Genomic DNA, 17,147 nt, shown 5'->3' on the forward strand with positions numbered 1-17,147 from the left:
TATGTATTCTGGATTTTTTTTCTTCAACAGCAAACATATATTTTAACAAAACAAGCATATGAATATTTGAATTCAGTTAAACATTCAAGTTTTTTAAAATCAGGTTTGTTTTCATTACAATTGTTTTTAACTAAAATAATTACATGACATTTTTTAAAAACAAAAATTAAATAGACCGTCAGCCAGGTCAACATGAGAAACTAAAATGTTGGTTTCTGCAGCTAACTCAGTCACCTTCACCTTCATTTTTCTGTTTGTTCATAATATGGAAAAGAAAAACAAGCTTTCTTGCTTTTTCAGGTCCCAAACAATTTTTCAATTTGGAATGAATTAGTCCAAAGGAAGAAAATATTCTTTCTACACTGGCAGAAGAAGCTACTGCTGTTAAAAGTGAGATTATCACTTCAACAGTCTCTGAATTCATGTGCGAAGTAACTTTCACTGGTGTGACTTTCTTTAAAACATCATCAGCTAACACACATTTTTTGAATGGTGGATAGTCTTTAGAATCCTGTATGTTGAGGATGGATTCTCATAAACAAAATCAGTCAACGCAGTTATTTGATTATTTTTACCATATTGCTCATTGCATTCACTGACACTCAGTACTACTTTAAAGGTGAAATTGTAAAAGGAAGATCTGCCTATTTCAGCTATTTTTTTTTTTTTAATCATAACTGCATCTAAAATGATAGTACCATAGAGTAACAACTATACTTTTTGCTCAAACATGAGAATTCAAGAATAGTCCAGAAGGAAGACAGGCAGTCCTTAAGAAAGAAGTATGAAATAAAAAAGTTTACCAACCTGAAGATCCTGCATGTTCAGACTTGTTGCTTTCATCATCTTCAGTGCAGCTTCCTCCTGAGAAGGAATACTTCTCATTTTGTTGTTTCACTCGGGCAACCAGGCCTTGCATTTCTTTATTGCACTGTTTGCATTTTGCACGCATGCCTGTTTTACCCACAGGTAGAGGAACTTCATTCAAATATTCCCAAACTGGGTCTCTTTTACAGCCTGTTGCCATTATAGGTTTTCCCTTCTCGTGAGAGAATGGTATGGTAGATCTCAAATCAGTGAAGGCTACACTCAGAAAGACCTCAAGACTTCTGGAATATGCTGCTCAAACAGTTTCACTTTTGTTTCTACTGCCTGTCCCTCCCTTCTCACATTCATCTCCAGACTTCTCCTTGTCCAGATCTATTCCGACCCCAGCAATCTTCTATTCATTGAACTTTTTGAAACTTTGTACTTTTAGAGAGAGGGAAGGGATTGACTCCGTGTACACAAATTTGCAGAGGCACAATAGGGTTCAGGTCTGTTATTTCTCACTCTATTTATTATTTTTTTTTATTTAAAAATATTTTTGCTGTTAACAAGCATGTTATCTCTGGAGACGCAAATCCACAGTTTGAGAACTGCAAAACTAAGCATCTCTGATGGTGTCTTCTAGACTGAGCACTGAATCCCATTGAGTAGATAGAAAGATTAACCTAAATAATCTATACAGAAGCCCCTGGAACCCCGTAAGACTGGATCCCTAATCCATGAACTATTGGAACTCATGTACAAAACTTTTCTTAAACATTACATGAATATATTGTCTCATACTATAGAATTAGAATTTATAATCCCTATTCTATGATGGGATATGTTTTGAGCTATAATGTATTTTAATTAAAACTATCTTTAGATAGGTTTTTTTCCTCAAAAAGCATTTTATCAAAAAAAATCCGATGTAAATAAAAAACTGTGATTAAAAAAAAAAAAAAGCATTGATTTTTATCCACCCTGTTGCCCATGACAGGAGGTAAGAGCAGGTTGGCTCCCGCACACCCAGCGCGCACTGCAGTGTCCTTAGGTCAGGGCCGTATTCACAGAGCTGAATGCGCCAGCGCTGTGCATTTCTGCGTGAGGGAGAGGGTACGGGGGTCTCTGTGAGGAACTACAGCTCACTTCATCGGTGCATCCGATGAAGTGAGCTGTAGCTCACGAAAGCTCATGCTCAAATAAACTGGTTAGTCTCTAAGGTGCCACAAGTACTCCTTTTCTTTTTTCTTTTTACGAATACAGACTAACACGGCTGTTACTCTGAAACCTGTGAGGAACTGTGACTCTCTGCAGCCATGAGGCGAGCCAGGTGTCTTGGTATCCTTTGCTGCCCCGCCCCGGCATAGGGGCACCAGTTTAATAATACTGCATAGGGCCCCATAAATCCTAAGGGTGGCCCTGGTGGGACAACTCATTTTGTCCAATTAGGGCGACATAACCAACTGCAGGTCTACGCTGGCACTGCGTCACTCTAACTGCGTCGCAAAAAGCTCTGAGCCGCTCGTTGAGGCGGTTTTATTATGTCGGCGTAACAGGGGAGGAGCATTTTGGTGCTTTCACCGCCATTGTTTTGTCGATGCAAGATGACTTTTGTCGACAAAACTGTGTTGTGTAGACAAGGCCAAAGTTTTCTAATAGAGCTTTCAGACTCGAACTCCCAAGATAACATGAAGCTTCCACTCACTACATTAATGGCAAGGAAGAATAAAAGCCTTAAATAGAATCGGCAGTGGACCGGGAAGCTTCCATTTTGAGTCTCATGGATAAGTATACAGGAAACACTGCGCCCATTTGAACATATGACACACAAAACTTGCAGCCTTCTTGCATGATGCATTTATAAAAAACAAAGAATTTTAACTTAAACTTTAAAACGCACAACGTCTTAGAAATAAAGCAGTAAGAGACAGGGACTTACAGGACCTTTGGAAAATCTGATTTGTCATTCTTTCAAATAGGCGCTGCATTTGTGTCTTGTTCTGCTTCCTGCAAATATAGCACTTCCTGGGAAGTGTCAGTAAAAAAGCCTGAGAGACACAATGGTGCCCTTTGCAGTTATGGAGATGGTGAAACAGATCTTCCTAAAAACAGTTTAGAAAACTCAAGTTCGTGGTCTCTTATGCCACCGTGCTTTCAAAAGAGTTCAGCACACAGTATCTCCCATTGTTTTCAGTAGGAGCTGCTGGTTCTTCAGCACTTGCAGATCTGGCCACTTAATTTGTGGGGCTAAAGAGGGGCTGAGGTACTTTGATAATCTGGACCCGAGTTTGTATTTATATTACAGGGGTTCCCAAACTTTTTCATTGCATGGATCCCATCTTAAGAGATGGTCCTGGGGGCCCCATTCCCTCCAGTTGTCAGTCACTTACCATCCCAGTGGCAGCTACTGCAATTGCTTACATGGGCAATTAAATCAGGGAAAATAATTGTTCCATGTATTTTTAACTTTAGCAGCTGGAAACAAGATAGCCAGCTCTACCCCAAACCACAGCCTAGCAACTCTTGGGGAGGGCTATTTCCAGGGCTATTTCCTTCTCTTCCCCCATTTCCTTCTTCCCCCAAAATAGTAACATTGAATCAGTCCTGTTGTATTCTTAGAGCAGACAAAGGAGTTCTCTGAGGCTTCAGGGGTGGAGTTTTATTGTTAGTGCAACATGTTGTAACAAATGACCCAAATACTTTGAGATTCGGCCTGCTGGGAGAATTTCACAGTCGCTTCTTCTGGAATAAGAAAAGGAGTACTTGTGGCACCTTAGAGACTAACCAATTTATTTGAGCATAAGCTTTCGTGAGCTACAGCTCACTTCATTGGTTAGTCTCTAAGGTGCCACAAGTACTTCTTTTCTTTTTGGGAATACAGACTAACACGGCTCTTACTCTGAAACCTGTTCTTCTGGAATGAGAGGTTGTTTCTCTGCATCTAGCTCCAATGCACACACCCAGAAAATTAATATATAGCTAATATATTGTAAGAAATCAGTGTAGCTCTCCGGTATAAACAAATGCTGAAGACCAGATGTAATGTCGGTGCGACTCTTGCAGTCAGTGGAGCAGCACCTGTTTTCACTATCAGAGCTTTTGGACTTGGACATGTAGGGCTGCTGTTTTGTGGATAGCTGTTGAGCAGTCTGCATGCTGGGAAGAGAGTCATGTCCCAGAGTGAACGTTGAAGCTGCAGCCTCACTCTGGATCGCGCTGGCTGTGTTGCTACCCAGAGGTTGGATGATGGGCTTCTTGGAGAGGGAATGTGAGTTTAATACAAGTAGATATCATTTGAAAAACAAACCATCCAAAACCTCCGCACGCCACTTTTACCGTGCTGCAGCATTGCCTCTTCTTAGGGAAATACTGTGGTACAGTTAACTATCACTGCATGGTGAGTATCAGCTGGGATCTATTTTAGTGTCAGCTACTGTGCAAATTATCTTTCACCAGGCATCCGTGTCCAGTATAATTAAAAAACAAAATACATGGAAGAACCAATTTGCACAGGTGGACAGAGCCCTGTCAGCTGGCACAGGAGGAATCCTGACAGGAGACTTTCACCTATCAAAAGGATCAGTTCCCCACTGGTACAGAGGATTTAGTCTATACCATGGGGGCGGGGTGGGGGGGGGGTGAGGGGATGGTTGAGCGGGAACAGCCCTGAAAGTTTTTTAAAAAAATGGCCAACAAAGACAAATGGGATTTGCACCATGTTCTAAAGCAACCCAGCAAGGGACTCCCCCATACCCATTCCAGGAGAAAACTCCAGCCTTCTCAGTCCTGGCTTTAGTGGAATTGAGAGCAGGTCCACCTCAGCTGACCTCAACCAAGATATAGGGTGAGAGATGATCACTCAAATGTTTAGGGCCTAGATAGAGATAATAGAATATCAGGGTTGGAAGGGATCTCAGGAGGTCATCCAGTCCAACCCCCTGCTCAAAGCAGGACCAATTCCCAGTTTTTGCCCCAGATCCCTAAATGGCCCCCTCAAGGATCCCCAGGGCTATTTCCTTCTCTTCCCCCATTTCCTTCTTCCCCCAAAATAGTAACATTGAATCAGTCCTGTTGTATTCTTAGAGCAGACAAAGGAGTTCTCTGAGGCTTCAGGGGTGGAGTTTTATTGTTAGTGCAACATGTTGTAACAAATGACCCAAATACTTTGAAATTCGGCCTGCTGGGAGAATTTCACAGTCGCTTCTTCTGGAATGAGAGATTGTTTCTCTCGTTGCTGCCAGGTATAAACCAGGAGTAAGCTCGGCTTATGGCATTGTCAAGTGCTGACTGATGGCATGTTTTCGTCTTTCCTTCCTTTTTTTCGTCTCTCTTTGTTTCTTTGTCCCATATTATTGTTCCCTCTGAAGGTGCTGGCTGTTAGATGGTTTAGTGGACCCAACAGAGGATGGGGAGCCAAGAGTTCTAGTATGTGGGTTTGGGCAAGTCACTTTAACATCAGTATCTTGTTTGTACAGCTCTGTGAAACGCTAAACTGTTGTTGTGATGCTCCTTGGGAATTGTAGGCAGTGCACCCTTTCTCCTGGACACTTCATGGCCTTGGGGTGGGTGGGAGGACATGTGTGCACACGAACATATTTTGGTTATGCTCAGTAGTGCAAATTCCTTCTCTACCTGGATTTCTCAGCTAGTAGTGTACTGTGGTATTGCACTTGGCCAGTACCCTGTAAACAATTGAGATCAATCTAATCAGGACCTGTTTAAATAACTTCTTTGCAGACATCATCCTTTAAAAAGGTGTTCTATTGTAATTGCCCAAAACATTGCACTAGTGCAGTTATAAATTCGTGTGTTTTGAGCCATTAGTTTAGAACATTGTAGTGGGCTTTTAAGGGTCAGAGGAAGAATATTTTTGTCTAAATAACAATACTTAGCACTCTCGTCTAGTGCTTTTCTCTGCTAGATCTCAAAACACTTTAAAAAGTAAGCACCCTATCCCCATTTTATACATTGCCAGGGCAGCTAAATAACACACAGTAGCTGTGACACACTGAGTCTATAGCAGAGTGGGGAATGGAGCCCATGTGTCCTGATTCTACTGTCTAATGCCCTATTTACTGGTAAGGATTAAAGGTGAATCCATGTAGCAAATACACAGACATGACGTGATTAGACAGGAAATATTTTTCTGTTGGTTCTGCTTCCTTCTCAGAACAGGCTGTGATTGCGTCACTTACTCATCACTTTTCATTTCTCTTCTTCCCCAGGAAGGAAAAAGCTACATGACTTGCTGAAGGGAGAGAAAATGTTATGTTGGGGATGTTGGTCTTTTGGCCAGCCTGGGATAGGTAGCAATCTCCAAGCAATCATCCCTGAGCCACAGGCGTATGGGTTCATTCACGACCGAAACATCAAGGAGGTGGCTTGTGGAGGAAACCATTCTATTTTCTTACTGGAGAATGGAGAAGTTTATACCTGTGGCTTGAACACCAAAGGACAGCTAGGCCATCAAAGCGAGGGAAGCAAGCCAGGTACATGGATTTTTTTTTTGCATACTTCAAACACCAGCTGCGGTGTTGGGGGAACATGTTTGTTTGATTCTTCATGTGAAGACTCTTGTATGAATTCTTTGTGACTCAACAATGAATGGAGTTGATGGTTTATCATGCTTAATTGTAGAGAATTAGGGTGCTGATGGTTAAATCATGCTGAATTGTACAGAATTAGGGTGCTGAATAAGGTGGGTTTGGTTACTGGAAACCATGATGTATCCAAGCATTGCACAAAAGTAGAGGCATCAATATGGGCATAGACGATCTGGTGCAGAAGTTTCCTACTTTGTGTAAATGTGGCTTGCTTTCTCTTAGCGTTATAGGAAGGGAGGGCTGTTAATTACAGTGCTCTCCCCTGCCTTTCAGACTTTACTGTGTTCCCCAGAATCCAAGGTCTCATTAGTGTAGGGGTTGACATCTTGCTAGGAGCAACTTCAGGGGCTGATCCTGCTCCTTGTGGTATCAATGGAAGCTTGGTCATTGATATTAGTGAGAGTAAGCCTATTTTTAGCACAGTTGCTGATAGCAGGGTTTCTTTAGACAGGTGGGGAACAAGAGGATTTCTTCTGATAGCAGGGTGTCATGGGGTACAGCCTTCATTGCCAGACAACTGCCATCTCCTGATCGAGCTGGGGATTAGCTTGAGGCCGACACCCACGTCAATGGTCTGCATGTGAGCAGTCTGTCTCTGTTCCCGCCTACGGCTCCTCTCAACTCCCAGAACGGCAGTGACTTCTTTGCGACTCCGGCTAGGTCATCATCTGTGTTTTGCTGTCCAACAGTCCAGCCACTTCCCCAGTGGCGCGTAGTAGGGACCCTGTAACTAGCAGTCTCCTCCTGTTCTTCTGTGCTCTCTGTCAATGCTGCTATATTTCCCTGGGCCACTTCCCCATGGCCCCAGCAGCTTCTTCGCCCTTACCCAGGGCACTCAGCTGCTCAGCTCCCTCTTTCTTCCCTGGTTCCTGCCAGCAGCTGCTCTGTCCAAGATGCTTAGTTCTCTCAGCCCTTCAGGGACACAGTCCTTATCATAGAATACCAGAGACTCATAGAATACCAGGGTTGGAAGGGACCTCAGGAGGTCATCTACTTCAACCCCCTGCTCAAAGCAGGACCAAGCCCCAATTTTTGCCCCAGATCCTAGATGGCCCCCTCAAGGATTGAACTCACAACCCTGGGTTTAGCAGGCCAATGCTCAAACCACTGAGCTATCCCTCCTGCCCACGGCTCCCTGGGCTCCATGAGAGAAACTGACCCTATTTTGCCTTGCAGCTCCCTTTTATCTGAGCCTGCTGGGCCCGGATTGGTTGCTCCCTACAACTCTTCCCTGATTGGCTATGCTTCACACAAGGACTCACCACCATTGCTCCTTCTGGGGCAGGGCATGGTTAACCCTTTTATGCTTGTGTCGGGTAGGCACCCCATCCCACAAGGTTCTCAGAAGAATCTGTGCCACAGTCTGTCCCTGTCCTTCCAACTCTAGAACAAGGTATTCCCACCTCCGCCTCCCCATTCTGTGTGAACTGGCAGAGCCTGTGTGTACAAACTGTGGGTTCTCAACCCCTCCCCTCCCAGGTACCCACAAGGGTGAGTTGATCCCCTTACCTTTATTTTTCTGGAAGACGTTACAGACGCTTTGTAAAACTCATCTCTCCAACAGTAACATCCCAGTTTGCTTGGAGCTGCTTTATATCTTTCTCATTCCAGTGGTGTTCCAAAGAGCTGGATTTCTTGGCTGTGATTTTTACTGAAACCAGAATATTAAACGGGTTTAAAAACAAACAAACCAACCCAAACCAACACTTCCCACCCAATCCAGGTCCAGGCTACTTCTCCCCTGTGAGGTAGAGATGTGATTCCCCTACTCATGTATTCGTACTTAGGCTAGCTCTGATTGAGGTACTGCGAGGATAAAGAGCAGCCTATCCGCAGTCGCTCGGGTAGCAGCCATGGAGCCATGACTGAGCCGTGTCAAGCACAAGCCCTCCTGAAACTGGGGCGTGTGTGTCCCTGCTGCTGCTACCCATTCTACTCTGGCTGCGCTGCTGTTTATACTCACGCAAGCACAAGTAGGTGAATCACACCCCTAGCCTGTCGTGTAGACACAGCCTGAGAGTGCTGTTGAAATTTATTGTCGTTTCCCATTCGTTGACTCGTGTTCAGTACAACTGGAACAATACGGTTAGTGAAAGCTTCCATGGGATGCAAAGATTTAAGTGATAGAAACCTTCATTCTTCAGGGCATTAGCCAACCACTAAGGGCGGGGGAGCTGGGGCGAGGAAGTAACTTCCCCTGTGGCACAGGTTATTCCTTATTTGTCTACTCTGGAGTGTGTTACACCTTCCTTTGAAGCATCTGTTTCAGGGCCCTGTTTGTGACAGGATACTGGACTAGTTGGATGTGATCCACTATTGTAGCGGTTCTCAACCTGGGGTGGGGAGGGAACATCCCCCATTAAACCTTCTAGGGGGATGTGACCAGCCTTCCCACTCACAGGGTTGCAATCCCATTCACTCTAATTTGGCCCGGCCTCCTCTCTGTCTTGTCAAATTTGAATGAGTGGGCTTGGGACCTGTCGCACGGGGTCATGATGCCACTCAAATTTGGCCCTGCTGCCCCTCCATCATGATAGTAGGGCGTCTGGGCCAAATTTGAGTGAGTGGCATTGCAGCCTGGTGCATGGGACCTCAATATCCCTTAGCACTCTTCAATGCTGAAATAGAAAAATACGTCTCTGAAAACTTTGTGGCTATTCAGATATGTGCTTTTAAAAGGTTTCCTAGCCTATACACAGTTAGACAACAGGATCAAAGGACTGATTTTATTCAAAGTAGAATTCCCTTTGTGAGATTCACCAGTACATTGGAATGGCCCATTTTTAAGCCCCTTAGATTTCAGTTTAAACTGATTTTTACTGAAAAAATCCCAGGTTATACAAAAAGTATTATTCATTTTTTCCTGATTTTTCACCCTACTTTGTATCATTCAAATATATATATATATATAAAATGTATTGTATTTTCCTAATAAAACAAATTATTTTTTATATATCATACAACAATAATACATTAGTCTGTGTGTGTATGCAAAGTTGCCTGTTGAAGTAAAGCTATGTATTAGTCTAGAAGATAGTCACAATAAACAAACAGGCACGCATGCAAACTCTGAAGTGCGTGTGCATCTGAACGTACTGATGAATCTCACTCCCAGCATGTACACATTTGAAGCTGTTAGCAGATAATGGTTTAAAGATCTGACACGCTAAAATGGGAAGACAACAAAAGTCTGTATCACAATACGTTTCAGAACACAAGGAAGTATTCAAAACTTAAAAAAAAAAAGAAAAAAAAAACAGGAGAAAAGGATGAAGTTGAGTGTATGCACTGCAAATGGTGTGGCCCAATTATTAAATGTAAATATTTATAGGCTAATAGTTCTAAGTCTGCAACAGCAAACTGTTTATTCAAAAGAAAAGTGTTATTTGGGGATTAGAGATATATTGTTTTGTTAAACTCAGAGGTGGCATTGTGTTTTGAGTTCTGTTTTAGTTCTGCAGCAAACCACATTGAATTCCATTCATCAAAGCATTAATCTACTGAATACTTTCCCCCCAGTCCTTCCATCCACCGAAATAAACCCCCATATTTACCCAGAAAAATTGTCAATAGCTTTTTCCACTGATTTTTGACCTGTTTTTGTTGTAATAGTAATAAACACTGATAAATTCCCAGATAAAATTAAATAAAATAAAAACAGAGAACAAAGGGCCCTACTCATTTTGTAAAGGGTGGAGTGGCGCAAATAAGAAAAAAGTTGGCGGGTGACTTGGAAATGGTTGAGTACACTTGTCCTATTGAAATTCCTTTGGTCCTACAACTTATTTTTCAATTTGTTATTTACGGAGGATGAGGTTTTCAAAAGTGCCTCTCTCGCTTAGGAGCACAAATACCATTGATTTTCAGTGGGACTTGTGCTCCTAAGTGACTGCAGCATTTTTGAAAACCCCACCCAGAATCAGAGACTAACATTTAAAAATCACACACTTGTGTGGGTTAGTACCCAACTGGGTCATTTTTATTCATCTGGATACAAATCTTTCTTCCCACAGATCTTATTGATTAGTTGTGTTGCTGTTGCACATAATGGCATCCTGATCTTGCTTGTGGCTTCTGTGCAAAGGTACTATATGGAGACAGACTATACAGAAGAGTTTTCAGTCTAAATTCACAAAATAGACAAAGGTAGGAGGGGAAACGGAGACACACAGAGGTCAAGTGATTTGCCCTAGGTCATACTAGTGTCTGCATTCGGAATAGAATCCAGCTGTCCTGAATCCCAGTATGGTGCTCTGTCCACTAGATCATGCTGCTTCCCATAAAGATTTTGTCAAGACTGCAGCATGGGATTGGGAGGCTGGGGTAGGAAGCTCTTGGATTGATCCCGAGTTCACCTTTCCCCCGTAACCAGAGAGCCATTTCACCTACTGCTGATTATCTCAAATATTTAATTGCTTTTGAAAATGTTACCCAAACCACATGTTCTCAGAGAGCATGTCATTGTCATTTGTAAGGCGTTGTGTCGCTCATGCTATCGTTCAAAGCAGTGATTCGGGTCGCACCTCTCCAGGGTTTAGTGCTTGCTTTGTGAAAGGCAGCTGGGGATGCTCAGGAGCGTAGTACTCGAAAAGAAAGGAAAGCATCTTCCCATCTCAAATTCCTAGTTCCTTTATACCCATACAAGAGTCTGAATGGTGAGAGAGGTTTTAAAGCTCCTGAAGGCTTCCAGCTTGCTGCTCCGTTGGCGGCAGGAGGCCTGCCTGCAAGGTCAGGGCCTAAATTACTCAGCTTAACTTGTGAGTAGGGACAATAGGAACTGCCTCCTTCCCCCTCACCATCTGGATTTTTATGGCTAGACATCGAAATGACCCGGCTTATTGTCCTACTCTCTGTTAGCAAACTGTGAATCCATAAATAAGGCTTCACTTTATAGTTAGGGGAGCTACGGAAAGGGTAGACTCACTGGTGACCCAAGGTGCTGGCGGGGGAGGGACTGGGTAATGCATTTGCGTTCGCTTCTGATCTTAGCACCTGCATGTGTGAGGTCGCGGGGGCGGGGCAAGGTGGAAAGCAGGTGGGGAAATCTGGTGGCCAGTTGTTGAGCATTGCTGGAAAGGGCTGCATAGGGAGAGGACCTCACAGCCTAGCTCTTTGCTTTGCTTAAACTTAAAGCCAGTGCTGTTACTTTACTGCATTCTCCTTTGGTCTAGGCTTTGGGGCCCAGTACGTACCCAAACTCCTGCCGGCTTATTGGCACAACCCTGGCTGTGGCTTCAGCAGTGCAAATAGCCTGTGATCCCAGCTGTGCCAGTGGGTTTGTGGCTGGCTGGAGTAGCCCCAGAAGTGGGCAGGGTCCCCTAGGAGGCCGTTGAACCCAAGCTGGCCAGAGGGTAGGCACCGATTCGTTGCGTCTCCCAGGCAGCCTCGGCTGGAAGGGCAGCTGCCGAGCCCCACCTGGAATGTGGAAAGGTTTCCATTGCCCTACTGCCTGGCTTTGCTGTCTCAGAGAACAGGGAAAATGTTCGGTGGTCCTGAGCCTTCTGAAGTCAGTGGGGAAAATCTCAGTGACTTCAGTGGGGGTAGGATCAGGCCCCCAACAGTCTGCATCTCTAAGGGGAGATTCCCATCCCCACTCGTTATTGCCCTGTGGGGGCTTTTGCAGTTGCTGCATCAAAAGCCTCCAGTAGCGTTTTGGGATCGTGCCATTCTGTCCTCACGGCCAAGACGGTTCCTTCCCTCGGTGACATCTGCTCTTTAGCAACATTCTGGGTGGGACTTTCAACAGTGCTGCACATCAGCCTAACTCTGCACCCATTGAAATCAATAGAAGTTTCACCAGCCACTTCGGTGCGAGCAGAGTTAGACCAGCACTGAGCACTTCTGAATGTCCCACTTTCTGTCCCTTTCCTAATTCCAGCTGACTAGTGAGTTCTCCTGCCCCCCATCTGTTCATCGATAAATTAGGTGGTCGCTTTATAAAGCCTCCTTCTGTCAATGTCCTTAAACATCAAACCGTAGGATGGAGTGTGTGTGTTCAGGTAGCTCCTTCTGGCTGAGTGTCCCACACTTACAGAGAGCAGCTCTGGAGATGCAAGAGGTCTCAGAAAGTGGTTACTAAAGAGGTCGAGTGCATTTTCACCTCAGGCAGGCACATGGCTGTGATACAAAAATCATACAGGAACAGCCGGTAAAATCCCAGTCTGACAGGCTGGACTCTGGTCCTCCCTCCAGTCTGGGGTATCAGACCCAATGGGGATAGGCTGTAAGAGTAGAACTTGTAGAGATTTCTCCTTTTCTGCAGGTTTCAGAGTAACAGCCATGTTAGCCCTGGTCTACACTAGGACTTTAGGTCGAATTTAGCAGCATTAAATCGATGTAAACCTGCACCCGTCCACACGATGAAGCCCTTTATTTCGACTTAAAGGGCTCTTAAAATCGATTTCCTTACTCCACCCCTGACAAGCGGATTAGCGCTTAAATCGGCCTTGCCGGGTCGAATTTGGGGTACTGTGGACACAATTCGACGGTATTGGCCTCCGGGAGCTATCCCAGAGTGCTCCATTTTGACCGCTCTGGACAGCACTCTCAACTCAGATGCACTGGCCAGGTAGACGGGAAAAGAACCGCGAACTTTTGAATCTCATTTCCTGTTTGGCCAGCGTGGCAAGCTGCAGGTGACCATGCAGAGCTCATCAGCAGAGGTGACCATGATGGAGTCTCAGAATCGCAAAAGAGCTCCAGCATGGACCGAACGGGAGGTACGGGATCTGATCGCTGTATGGGGAGAGGAATCCGTGCTATCAGAACTCCGTTCCAGTTTTCGAAATGCCAAAACCTTTGTCAAGATCTCCCAGGGCATGAAGGACAGAGGCCATAACAGGGACCCGAAGCAGTGCCGCGTGAAACTGAAGGAGCTGAGGCAAGCCTACCAGAAAACCAGAGAGGCGAACGGCCGCTCCGGGTCAGAGCCCCAAACATGCCGCTTCTATGATGAGCTGCATGCCATTTTAGGGGGTTCAGCCACCACTAACCCAGCCGTGTTGTTTGACTCCTTCAATGGAGATGGAGGCAATACGGAAGCAGGTTTTGGGGACGAAGAAGATGAGGAGGAGGAGGAGGTTGTAGATAGCTCACAGCAAGCAAGCGGAGAAACCGGTTTTCCCGACAGCCAGGAACTGTTTCTCACCCTGGACCTGGAGCCAGTACCCCCTGAACCCACCCAAGGCTGCCTCCTGGACCCAGCAGGCGGAGAAGGGACCTCCGGTGAGTGTACCTTTTAAAATACTATACATGGTTTAAAAGCAAGCATGTGAAAGGATTACTCTGCCCTGGCATTCGCGGCTCTCCTGGATATACTCCCAAAGCCTTTGCAAAAGGTTTCTGGGGAGGGCAGACTTATTGCGTCCTTCATGGTAGGACACTATACCACTCCAGGCCAGTAACACGTACTCGGGAATCATTGTACAACAAAGCATTGCAGTGTATGTTTGCTGGCGTTCAAGCAACATCCGTTCATGTGTTATCCTCAGGAGAGTGAGATATAATCCATGGTCACCTGGTTGAAATAGGGTGCTTTTCTTCAGGGGACACTCAGAGGAGCCCATTCCTGCTGGGCTGTTTGCCTGCGGCTGAACAGAAATGTTCCCCGCTGTTAGCCACAGGGAGGGGGGAGGGTTGAGGGGGTAGCCACGCGGTGGGGGGAGGCAAAATGCGACCTTGTAACGAAAGCACATGTGCTATGTATGTAATGTTAACAGCAAGGTTTACCCTGAAAGAGTGTAGCCAGTGTTTTATAAAATGTGTCTTTTTAAATACCGCTGTCCCTTTTCTTTTCTCCACCAGCTGCATGTGTTTCAATGATCACAGGATCTTCTCCTTCCCAGAGGCTAGTGAAGATTAGAAAGAAAAAAAAAAAACGCACTCGAGATGAAATGTTCTCCGAGCTCATGCTGTCCTCCCACACTGACAGAGCACAGACGAATGCGTGGAGGCAAATAATGTCAGACTGCAGGAAAGCACAAAATGACCAGGAGGAGAGGTGGCGGGCTGAAGAGAGTAAGTGGTGGGCTGAAGAGAGTAAGTGGCGGGCTGAAGAGAGGGCTGAAGCTCGAATGTGGCGACAGCGTGATGAGAGGAGGCAGGATTCAATGCTGAGGCTGCTGGAGGACCAAACCAGTATGCTCCAGTGTATGGTTGAGCTGCAGCAAAGGCAGCTGGAGCACAGACTGCCACTACAGCCCCTGTGTAACCAACCGCCCTCCTCCCCAAGTTCCATAGCCTCCACACCCAGACGCCCAAGAACGCGGTGGGGGGGCCACCGTCCAACCAGCCACTCCACCACAGAGGATTGCCCCAAAAAAAGAAGGCTGTCGTTCAATAAATTTTAAAGTTGTAAACTTTTAAAGTGCTGTGTGGCATTTTCCTTCCCTCCTCCACCACCCCTCCTGGGCTACCTTGGTAGTCATCCCCCTATTTGTGTGATGAATGAATAAAGAATGCATGAATGTGAAGCAACAATGACTTTATTGCCTCTGCAAGAGGTGATCAAAGGGAGGAGGGGAGGGTGGTTAGCTTACAAGGAAGTAGAGTGAACCAAGGGGCGGGGGGTTTCATCAAGGAGAAACAAACAGAACTTTCGCACCGTAGCCTGGCCAGTCATGAAACTGGTTTTCAAAGCCTCTCTGATGCGTACCGCACCCTCCTGTGCTCTTCTAACCGCCCTGGTGTCTGGCTGCGCATAACGAGCAGCCAGGCGATTTGCCTCAACCTCCCACCCCGCCATAAACGTCTCCCCCTTACTCTCACAGATATTGTGGAGCACACAGCAAGCAGTAATAACAGTGGGAATATTGGTTTCGCTGAGGTCTAACCGAGTCAGTAAACTGCGCCAGCGCGCCTTTAAACGTCCAAATGCACATTCTACCACCATTCTGCACTTGCTCAGCCTGTAGTTGAACAGCTCCTGACTGCTGTCCAGGCTGCCTGTGTACGGCTTCATGAGCCATGGCATTAAGGGGTAGGCTGGGTCCCCAAGGATACATATAGGCATTTCAACATCCCCAACAGTTATTTTCTGGTCTGGGAATAAAGTCCCTTCTTGAAGCTTTTGAAACAGACCAGAGTTCCTGAAGATGCGAGCGTCATGTACCTTTCCCGGCCATCCCACGTTGATGTTGGTGAAACGTCCCTTGTGATCCACCAGAGCTTGCAGCACTATTGAAAAGTACCCCTTGCGGTTTATGTACTCGCCGGCTTGGTGCTCCGGTGCCAAGATAGGGATATGGGTTCCGTCTATGGCCCCACCACAGTTAGGGAATCCCATTGCAGCAAAGCCATCCACTATGACCTGCACATTTCCCAAGGTCACTACCCTTGATATCAGCAGATCTTTGATTGCGTGGGCTACTTGCATCACAGCAGCCCCCACAGTAGATTTGCCCACTCCAAATTGATTCCCAACTGACCGGTAGCTGTCTGGCGTTGCAAGCTTCCACAGGGCTATCGCCACTCGTTTCTCAACTGTGAGGGCTGCTCTCATCTTGGTATTCATGCGCTTCAGGGCAGGGGAAAGCAAGTCACAAAGTTTCATGAAAGTGCCCTTACGCATGCGAAAGTTTCGCAGCCACTGGGAATCGTCCCAGACCTGCAACACTATGCGGTCCCACCAGTCTGTGCTTGTTTCCCGAGCCCAGAATCGGCGTTCCACAGCATGAACCTGCCCCATTAGCACCATTATGCATGCATTGGCAGGGCCCATGCTTTCGGAGAAATGTGTGTCCATGTCCTGATCACTCACGTGACCGCGCTGACGTCGCCTCCTCGCCCGGTAGCGCTTTGCCAGGTTCTGGTGCTGCATATACTGCTGGATAATGCGTGTGGTGTTTAATGTGCTCCTAATTGCCAAAGTGAGCTGAGCGGACTCCATGCTTGCCTTGGTATGGCGTCCGCACAGAAAAAAGGCGCGGAATGATTGTCTGCCGTTGCTCTGACGGAGGGAGGGGCGACTGACGACACGGCTTACAGGGTTGGCTTCAGGAGGCTAAAATCCACAAAGGGGGTGGCTTTACATCAAGGAGTAGTTCAGGCAGGACTTCACGGAGGGTTCCAATAAGAAATGGTGCACCTAAGTTATTGTTCTTATTGGAACAAGGAGGTTAGCCTGGCCTCTGATTGATACATGGCTAGATCTACCTCACTGCACCTTCTCTGTGAGTGACTGCAGTGTGACCTAGAGGAATGAGTCCCCTAGACAGGGCAGAAGGCAAATGAGTACAAAACAAATCTGGTCTATTTCTTGTTTTGATCCACTCCATCTATCTTTTACATCTTTGGCTGGCAGCAGACGGTGCAGAAGGACTGCAAGCCATCCACATCTCATGGCTGCTCGGCAGAAGATGGCACAGTACGATTGCTAGCCATCGTCATCTCTTGCCTGCCCGGCAGAAGATGGTACAATACGATTGCTAGCCATCGTCATCTCTTGCCTGCCCGGCAGAAGATGGTACAATACGACTGCTAGCAATCCGTATTGCCTGCCTGCTCACCATTAGACGGTTCAATACGACTGACTGCAGGACTAAAGAGAATGACCTGGTCAAGTCACCAAAAATTTAGTCCCTGCGCCCATGTCTGCCCAGGCGCTCCCAGCCGACGTGGCCAGGAGCACCTCGGACATGACGAGGACGGGTACCAGTCATACTGCACCGTCTGCTGCCAGAAGGCAATGGGTTGCTGCTACTGTGTAGCAATGCCGTACCGCGTCTGCCAGCACCC

The 17,147-nt window shown here is 46.2% G+C and overlaps 1 protein-coding gene across 5 annotated transcripts in view; it reads left to right on the forward strand.

Moving 5' to 3' along the window:
* HERC3 (HECT and RLD domain containing E3 ubiquitin protein ligase 3) overlaps positions 1 to 17,147 on the forward strand; it is a 120,120-nt gene that overhangs the window by 13,440 nt on the left and 89,533 nt on the right. For 4 of the 5 annotated variants that reach the window (XM_074950575.1, XM_074950578.1, XM_074950579.1 and 1 more), the window contains one exon: positions 6,036 to 6,299. In XM_074950575.1, coding sequence (XP_074806676.1) covers positions 6,074 to 6,299 — 226 coding nt within the window. In that variant the 5' untranslated portion in view covers positions 6,036 to 6,073. Of the gene's footprint in view, positions 1 to 4,391; positions 4,404 to 6,035; positions 6,300 to 17,147 lie in introns of those variants that run through there. The other variant, XM_074950577.1, reaches the window with a different exon arrangement.

This window comes from Natator depressus, chromosome 4, assembly GCF_965152275.1.
Source record: "Natator depressus isolate rNatDep1 chromosome 4, rNatDep2.hap1, whole genome shotgun sequence".
Classification (NCBI taxonomy): domain Eukaryota; kingdom Metazoa; phylum Chordata; order Testudines; family Cheloniidae; genus Natator; species Natator depressus.